Source organism: Lampris incognitus, chromosome 20 (assembly GCF_029633865.1).
Source record: "Lampris incognitus isolate fLamInc1 chromosome 20, fLamInc1.hap2, whole genome shotgun sequence".
Taxonomy (NCBI): domain Eukaryota; kingdom Metazoa; phylum Chordata; class Actinopteri; order Lampriformes; family Lampridae; genus Lampris; species Lampris incognitus.
Genome location: NC_079230.1, coordinates 3,538,037 through 3,547,716, shown reverse-complemented (window position 1 = coordinate 3,547,716; position 9,680 = coordinate 3,538,037). Strand labels below are relative to the sequence as shown.

At 46.2% G+C, this 9,680-nt stretch overlaps 1 protein-coding gene across 1 annotated transcript in view; it reads right to left on the bottom strand.

The window, feature by feature from the left end:
- Nucleotides 1-577: 577 nt before the first annotated feature.
- Nucleotides 578-9,680, bottom strand: part of LOC130130934 (uncharacterized) — a 13,674-nt gene continuing 4,571 nt past the window's right edge. The window contains exons 2-6 of the mRNA XM_056300800.1: nt 8,821-8,940; nt 2,306-2,450; nt 1,846-1,997; nt 812-1,056; nt 578-583 (exon numbers count right to left, since the gene is read on the bottom strand). Of these exons, the coding sequence (XP_056156775.1) occupies nt 578-583; nt 812-1,056; nt 1,846-1,997; nt 2,306-2,450; nt 8,821-8,940 (668 nt within the window). The remainder of the gene's footprint in view (nt 584-811; nt 1,057-1,845; nt 1,998-2,305; nt 2,451-8,820; nt 8,941-9,680) is intronic.

Here is a 9,680-nt window from a genome sequence, read left to right as displayed (position 1 = left end):
AAATAGTCTTCAAAATTTTTCCAGACTTTCTCAGTAACAGGACAGTTTATGGACCCAGTTTCTACATCACAAAAACTACATTCCTTTCTACTCTCAGGACAGTATGTAGAGACAACTTCACTGCAGGGGTGACGCCTATTGATAGTGAAAGACACTTCGTTCCCTTCATTGGTCTTATCGGCTGCTCCCATTAGGGGGCGCTACAGCGGATCATCCGTTTCCATCTCTTCCTGTCCTCTGCATCTTCCTCTGTCACACCAGCCACCTGCATGTCCTCCCTCACCACATCCATAAACCTCCTCTTTGGCCTTCCTCTTCTCCTCTTCCCTGGCACCTCCATATTCAGCATCCTTCTCTTTTTTCCTAAATTTGATCAACATGTAAAATTTGCCACCAGGGAAAACAACAAATTGGCCCTAATTTACACTAATGAGAAGAATGCATACAGAGCATTCCTCGCCCCCACCGTGGAAACTCAGACCACATCTCTGTTATGCTAATTCCAGCATACAGGCCACTCCTGAAACTTGCCAACCCGGTTCAGCGACAGATCAGGGTCTGGCCAGAGGGGTCTATTTCAGCTCTTCAGGACAACATACACAAGAATGTCACACACATGAACAATACAGATTATAAACAATACAGATAACATATGCATGCTCTACCCAGGCGCCACCCCCCCCCCCCCCTGTTGGGTTAGACATGTGTGAAAGAGTAACATTGGACAATGCTCAGACCTGATTCTCCGGTCTTTGTCCTAAGTTCACATGAGAAAATGGCTTAAGTGTCTTTTCCTGCTGGTGGCAGCTACCTTCAGTCGGATGTACAAGGCTGATTTTCCTGCTCCTGTGAATCTGAGAGCCATGAAGATTTTTTCTGGCGTCAGCATCTCCAATTTTAGAGGCTGTAGTCTCCTTGACCTGTCGGTTGTAAAGACGTCAAAAGGTTTATCATCTCCAGCCAGCTGAGGGAAGGTGGTCTTCAGCAGGACTAGGAAGTCGGCCTCCTGGAGACGAAGGGGACACTTCAGCTCATGCATCGGGTATTTCCTAAAAACTGACAGAAGAATAATAGACTATTTGCACACTCGTATTTGTATAGTAACGGCACATATTATATAGATATCTATCGGGATATACCTTCTAAGATGTATTTTTATTCATCGCAATGGGGAGATTCATCCTTTGCATCTAACCCATCCCAACTCACACACTGGAGGAAGTGGGCATCCGTGTAGCTAGGAGCAGTGGGCAGCCAACGTGCAGCACCCGGGGACCAACTCCAACTCTTCTTGCCATGCCTCGGTCAGGGGCACAGACAGGAGTATAAACCCTAACATGCATGTCTTTCAAGGTGAGATGAAACTGGAGCATCTGGAGGAAACCCAAGCAGACATGGGGGGAACACGCAAACTCCATACAGAATCTGGGACGGCCTGGGGCTCGAACCGAGGACCTTCTTGCTGTGAGGCAACAGAGCTAACCACTGAGCCACCGTGCTGCTCACTGTATATTCTGTATACTCACCAGATTTTTCAACTTTTTAAAATTTTAACCTTTTAAATTTTATTGTATTTTATTCTTATTTTATTGTTTCCACTTCTCTTGTTTCAGTTTCCAGAGTTTAACAAAACTCATTTCACTGCTCACGGTACTTGTACGTGAAGCATGTGACGAATAAATTCTTTGAAATCAAGAACTCATCACAAGGACAAAGCTCACCCAGATTAAGGACAGTTAGAATTCTCAGATGGATAGAGTTCAGCATTAATGCTGTGCAGATTAGGGGTTCCATTCCTTGCGTAATGTGATTTCTCCATTTGGCAATGTCATTCCCAAAATGTACCGTTGTTTGAGAGCATGTTGGTCTGGGAGGGATCCAGTATGCGCACCCGCAGAGTGAGGTGCAAGTCTTCTGTGCTGATCCGCGATTCTTCTGTGCTGATCCAAGATTTCCTCTGCTTGACCAACTCAGACTGAACCTTTGGAGACCAGTATCTAATGCAGGACAATTAGCAGAAGGGTAAAGATTGACTGTTAACATGGTCAACTTGTGAATTTGGGGATTTCTAGAACTTTCATTCGAGTTTCTAAAGGCACACAAGTGTACATTTTCTGTAAGTCCGGGTGAATCTTTATGTAAACGATAAAGGTTACAGCCTGTGTTATGAAAATTAGCTGTAGCAAATATTAGCTCAAATGAAGTTAGTCTGGGGCTGTTAGTCCATTTAACGGATAACTAATCATCGTTTGGAGTATGTTTTCGGTAACTAGTTAGTATAACAGTGAAAGTTTCCCAACAGAACCTTGAAGGTAATTGATAATCTGGGTCCTCCTCGAGACGCCTCTGACGTCGATTGGGGGTCGCCCCTGGGCCCTCAAGAAAATCTTCCTCCTCAACCTCATGTTCCTCAACAGTTAAGAGGCGCAGGCTTCCTGTGCACTTGGACCCTATATGAATGGATGTTTCTGCATCAAAATTCTACTTTCGTTCCTTCTTCATAAAAGTTCTTTTCCAAATGACAAAGGCTGGGAATGAAAATATTCTGTGATGAAATTGAACATGTAAAACTTGGACACTTGAGGATACTGATACTTCAAAACAATTCTGCTTTAAACTGACAGCCACATGTGAATACATTCCAATCTTTTCTGAGCTACTGAGCAGCACTTCAGCTGCTCTAAAATGGCCTTGATTCAGAATTCACTGAATCAGAGCCTCCAGAAACAATCTAGACATTTCCATCATGTAAAGCAGCAGGTCCAGATGGCTCTGGCTGGGAATTTGGCGCATGAAACATTTCATGCAATACTTGCCCAAACAAAAGCTTTCCAATACGTTCAGAAGCTCCCCCAAAGAACAACAGATGTTTGTTGGTGCAATATTCTGGTTGTTATATATCTGGTATTAGCATTAGTTTTTGTGTGTGTATGTGTATATATATATATATATATATATATATATATAGCGGGGTTTTTTCCCGAAACCCTCAATGGTGTGGATGGAAGTCCTCAACTAATGAGAAGCGGAATATCAACACAGATGCAGGAAAAAAACTTCTAATACATAGCAGCAGTACAAGCCTGTTTCATGCGTCACGCACTCAGCAGCTACCAATGTGCTTAAACACACAGCCAATAAATACAACGTTGCCCTGCATCACGCCCCTAGTTACGGTGCACAGCAACCAATGGGTGACACGATCACTGGCCAGAGGATCAGCAGCCAACAGGTGTGACAGCTCCCTGTCGGCCAGTACGAGGGGCACCTGCCCTTGATTGGCCTGTGATGAGGTGCACCTGTGCTGGGGACTATTGGACCGGGTGCTTTGCAGTCATGCCTCGTCGAGTCTTGGAAAAGCTTAGCGCCGGTCTGCGGATGCCCGTGTCTCCTGAACCCTCGCCTGTCTCCTGAACCCTCGCCTGCCTCCTGAACCCTCGCCTGTCTCCTGAACCCTCGCCTGCCTCCTGAACCCTCGCCTGCCTCCTGAACCCTCGCCGGCCTCCTGAACCTTCGCCTGTCTCCTGAACCCTCCTGAACCCTCGCCTGTCTCCTGAACCCTCGCCGGCCTCCTGAACCTTCGCCTGTCTCCTGAACCCTCCTGAACCCTCGCCTGTCTCCTGAACCCTCGCCCGCCTCCTGAACCCTCGCCCGCCTCCTGAACCCTCGCCCGCCTCCTGAACCCTCCTGAACCCTCGCCCGCCTCCTGAACCCTCGCCCGCCTCCTGAACCCTCGCCCGCCTCCTGAACCCTCGCCCGTCTCCTGAGCCCTCGCCCGCCTCCTGAACCCTCGCCCGCCTCCAGAAACCTTGCCCGCCTCCTGAACCCTCACCCGCCTCCTGAACCCTCGCCCGCCTCCTGAACCCTCGCCCGCCTCCAGAAACCTTGCCCGCCTCCTGAACCCTCACCCGCCTCCTGAACCCTCGCCCGCCTCCAGAAACCTTGCCCGCCTCCTTAACCCTCACCCGCCTCCTGAACCCTCGCCCGCCTCCTGAACCGTCGCCCGCCTCCTGAACCCTCGCCCGCCTCCTGAACTCTCGCCCGCCTCCTGAACCCTCGCCCGTCTCCTGAGCCCTCGCCTGCCTCCTCTGTGTGAGAGTGTTTCCCGTGTTTAGTGTTTGCCTGCCCTGTTTGGCAGTGGTTTTTGGTTATTGTATGCTTTCCGGAGTCCAGTAAAGTGACTTAGTACTTAACAACTGCCTCTGCTTCGTCTCTGCAACTGGGTCCAAACACACGGCGTTACAATGGGAGGATAGAAAACATTTGAAAAATATCAGAAAACATTACAACCAACGGGGAAGGGGTTGGGGCTTGTTTGGAAAAAGCAAGCACTTAAAGGGCCGGGGCACCGCAAGGGCCCGATGAATACAACTAAAACGGTACCCTGTTGTATATTTTTTGATGTGTCTGCTTTTCCTGTACAACAGAAGAGCACTCGGATAGTAAAAAACACTTCATCGACAATAATACATGCCGTTGCCGTTCATGGTATCACAAACTGAGGATCTTGTGAACAACTTCAAAACTCAAAAATACAAAATATCAGGGATGTCCCGGTAGCGCAGCGGTCTATTCCGTTGCCTACCAACACGGGGATCGCTGGTTCGAATCCCCGTGTTACCTCCAGCTTGGTCGGGCGTCCCTACAGACACAATTGGCTGTGTCTGCAGGTAAGAAGCCGGATGTGGGTATGTGTCCTGGTCACTGCACTAGCGCCTCCTCTGGTCAGTTGGGGCGCCTGTTTGGGGTGAGGGGGGGAATAGCGTGATTTTCCCACGCACTACGTCCCCCTGGTGAAACTCCTCACTGTCAGGTGAAAAGAAGCGGCTGGTGACTCCACATGTTTGGGAGGAGACATGTGGTAGTCTGCAGCCCTCCCCGGATCAGCAGAGGGGGTGGAGCAGAGACCGGGACGGCTCGGAAGAGTGGGGTAATTGGCCAAGTAACATTGGGGAGAAATGGGGTGGTTGTTAGGCAGCTTAAGAGAGTGTTGCCAGGCAGAAAGACTAAACTTCAGGTTCACCATGAAATTTACAAGGATCGACCGAACAAGTACTGCAAAGAAATTAAACAGGCCACGCAGTCTTTTTTCTCTAAACTCATTAATGAAAATATTAACAATAGTAAAGTGCTTTTCTCCACTATCGACCGACTTATTAATCCACCATCTCCAAACCCATCAGAGATGCTGTCCACTCAAATATGTGAGCAGGTCGCTACACTCTTCAATAACACAATTACTGCCATTAGACAGAACATTAGTGCCTCAAGATCCAGTACTGAACCTGCCCTCCAGTTCTCCAGAAATATCCCTGGCGCCATGTCTCACTTTGACACTCGAGACCTTAGAAGTCTAGACAATATTGTTGGGCAGCTCAGGTCGTCCACCTGCTGCTGGGATCCTCTCCCGACCATATTTTTTTAAAAACTGTTTTTAATTGCCTAGCACATGATGTGTTAGAAATGATTAGCTGCTGTCTTCAGGCAGGTATAGTGTTTCCTGCAGCACTAAGCCAGCTGTCGTTAAACCACTACTGAAGAGGAGTAATCTTGATGCGACAGCTATTGCCAACTACAGGCCCATCTCCAACTTACCATTCCTCAGCAAAATCCTTGAGAAAACAGTTTATTCTCAAATTAATAACTATTTAATATCGAACAACCTTCTAGGCATTTGTCAATCAGCACTTATCAAAGTTGTGAACGATCTGCATATGAACACAGACTCTAATAAACTGTCAGTTCTTGTGCTCCTGGATCTCGGTGCCGCCTTCGACACCGTTGATCATGATGTTTTGCGAGAGAGATTAGAAAAATGGGTCAGCCTTTCTGGCCCGGTTCTCAACTGGTTTAGAACATACCTTCAGGACAGGCAGTGTCTATTGGAGACCTTTCCTTGGACAAAGTGGGTATAATCTACTGCTGCTACTACTTTCGGCTGCTCCCGTTAGGGGGCGCCACAGCAGATCACCCGTTTCCATCTCTTCCTGTCCTCTGCATCTTCCTCTGTCGCCCACTTAAACACAAAGAAAAGGGCAAGAAAACCCCAAAACAACAGCACTGTGGGCGTTGATGTTGTGTAGGGGTTTACTGCCGCAGCCTAGTCCTCTCCCGAGGTGTCCACTAGGGGGCACTATTTAACCCGTAGCTGGGGATGGTTCGTGGGCATCAGGGAATATCCACACACCGGTGGGCCTGCGTACCGCACGTCTAGGGGACAGACCTCCTCCGAGTCCCTTGTAGTTCAGCCAGGGTCCAAGGTGTACCCGGTTACCGTGTGTCGCCACCAGGGGGCGCTACATGGGGCTTGCTGTTGGAGAGGCTGAGTACTGGCAGGGAGAGTCTTATGTGCTCGGCTCTCCTGTTGGTATTTCTGCTAGCCAGCGGTGAAGGCTGAGAGTGAGACGCGACAGACACACAACACCACAGCAACACAACAACCCCACTTCCTACACAACAATGTCTCACACGTTCTTGTGTCTGACACAACTACCGATGCGGGGCTCTTCAAGAGCAGGTCGGACATGGAAAACGGCCCTTCCGGCTGTGTTCCAAGCGACAGGCGATTACAAATGAACAAACGAACATTAACCGACACGCTCTTGTGCTGTGCTCACTCACGTGGCATTGTCGATGTCGTCAATGTTCTTATGAGAAGGTTGGGTAACACTTTAGTATGGGGAACATAAAAACACTTAATTACTAGTGAATTAGTAATGATCAAGATGTCACTTTAGTATGGGGAACATATGCTAAGTAACAAAAACTTAATTACTAGTGAATTAGTAATGATCAACATGTCACTTTAGTATGGGGAACATATTCTAAGTAACAAAAACTTAATTCCTAGTGAATTAGTAATGATCAAGATATCACTTTAGTATGGGGAACATAAAAAAACTTAATTCCTAGTGAATTAGTAATGATCAAGATGTCACTTTAGTATGGGGAACATAAAAAAACTTAATTACTAGTGAATTAGTAATGATCAAGATGTCACTTTAGTATGGGGAACATATTCTAAGTAACAAAAACTTAATTCCTAGTGAATTAGTAATGATCAAGATGCCACTTTAGTATGGGGAACATAAAAAAACTTAATTACTAGTGAATTAGTAATGATCAAGATGTCACTTTAGTATGGGGAACATATTCTAAGTAACAAAACTTAATTACTAGTGAATTAGTAATGATCAAGATGTCACTTTAGTATGGGGAACATAAAAACACTTAATTACTAATGAATTAGTAATGATCAAGATGTCACTTTAGTATGGGGAACATATGCTAAGTAACAAAACTTAATTACTAGTGAATTAGAAATGATCAAGATGCCACTTTAGTATGGGGAACATATTCTAAGTAACAAAACTTAATTACTAGTGAATTAGAAATGATCAAGATGTCACTTTAGTATGGGGAACATATTCTAAGTAACAAAACTTAATTACTAGTGAATTAGTAACGATCAAGATGTCACTTTAGTATGGGGAACATAAAAACACTTAATTACTAGTGAATTAGTAATGATCAAGATGTCACTTTAGTAAGGGGAACATATGCTAAGTAACAAAAACTTAATTTAGAGTAATGTAACACTATGAACACTTGTAGTTTTGTGTGTTGTTATGTAAGAACAGAGCATATTCATTAAGTGTTAGTAAGGGAGAATAAGTCTTCTTGTGGTACTACCACCTTATAAAGGCCATACTAAGCAAAGCATATTGAGATGGTACTACTAATAAGCAATACTTCTGAGGTTATAGAGGGAAAACTCATAGTTAATGGCTTACTGGTTGTATAATAAGGCCATGCAGAATAAGGCATTAATGAGTACGTAATAATGACCAATTAAGAGCCAATATGTTGCTAATTTGCATGCTAATACGCACCTAATTAATGGTGACTACGTTCCCCATACTAAAGTGTTACCGAAAAGTGCTATACAAATAAAGTCTGATTGATTGATTGACTGGTCGATTGATTGACTGATGAAAAAGTCAAGCCTTTCCTACGCCAAGCAGAAAAGAATCGGGGTTCCCACTCCTCTGAAAGATCAGTTTCCATGACGTGTGCTGCTGGGATGACAGGTGTTGCTGATGGGAGGTCACGTTATTCAGTCTCTACGTGGACTCTGTGAGTGAACGTACCACCAAAACGTCATACGCCGGTGTCACATCACAGCAAATTAACATATGGATAAAACATATAAAAATATCACATCTCAGCAGGTAACAAACGTGCCCTCTCCGGTCAAAGATATTATTTTACAAACAAGCTTGACCATCTTCCTTGACCTCAATAATATTTCCAGGACATTTGATCAATTCTATCGTTTTCCAGGATGTGTGGGAGCCCTGACAAAGTGCTGACTTGTTAGTTTACACCCCCTTTACTAAGATGTGTCTACCTGGCAGCACTTTCCTGTTGTGTTTTTTTGTCTTTCATCCTGTTTCAGTTTTTACTTTTTCTGTCTTGTCTCTCTGTGTGTTTGAGAAACAAGTAATGTTGTTGAGCTGCTAAGAGGCCCTGGTCTCTGGTGCTCAGGGATTTTGTCCCCAATCAAAGGGCCTGGGACCGACCTCTTCACGCAGTCACACCTGCCTTCGTATCCTTGAGCAAGCTACATCACCTCCTACCTGCTTCAGGAGCACCACACTAACGGACTGACCTCGACCGGATGGAGGATTTCCCCCTTGGGGCATCAAGTCAATCAAACCAAACCCCAACAACCAGAAACAGATTCTGCTTGTTTCCACCGCTGTCTGGTTAAAACACCTTCAACCCAAACTTTTAAACAGAAGAACGTTCCAGATCTACCGTCTCTGGGACTCCGTGAAGCTCGCTCTCTCTGCTGCTGCTGCTGCTCCTCCACTCGAGGCTGACCTCCTCCACCAACCACCTCCTCACACACCGGGAGCTGCTGAGGGACATGCAGATCTGGGGAAAAGAGAGGGTTTATTGTCTCGTTAGTGTCTCCATGATGCATTCATCAACTCATTAATCAGGCTGGCGTTTCTTCCTTGTCATCTGGACGAACAAGCAAACTAGGATCTTTAAGCGGTAAACACGAGGCTGCTACAGGCTTGCTCCTCCTCCACACAAGTGTGAGAACAGAGCTGCACTGTAGAGTTCTAATAAAATCCCAAATCACGGCTGGATTTTATATCTTATATCAAACCTAACCCTCAGATCTGACCCATCTGAAAAGACAAACAGCTTTACACACTTTGTCCCAGTCTAGCATTAGTAGGCAGCCAACGTGGGGTCCGATCGTGGTTCAGAAGAACAAACGGGCGTTTAAGGCCTTACATCCTCCTAATGGAACAACGGCTTATCAAGTCCACACCAAAACCCACCTTGACACCTTAACTTTCTGTGGGAAAATCTACCGACTTTGTATGTCTGGAGAGGAGCTACTTTCCCCCATTGCCTTCCGCACAGCTAGCGTTTCTGGAGACGACGCCCGGCGACCGTCAGAAGAGCCGCGGCTTCATACACTCACAGGCTGGCTCCGCAAATCTGCTGTGGTTCTGCTGCAGACGGACTCTTCTCAACCACACGGCAGCGCTCTGGCTACTTCCTGCCCTGCCCGAGCGTCGTGTTCAAATGTTACTTCACATATCTAGTGTGAATGTTGTGTGGAAAACCGTTATCTCTCGTCTTTAGCGACTAGGGCC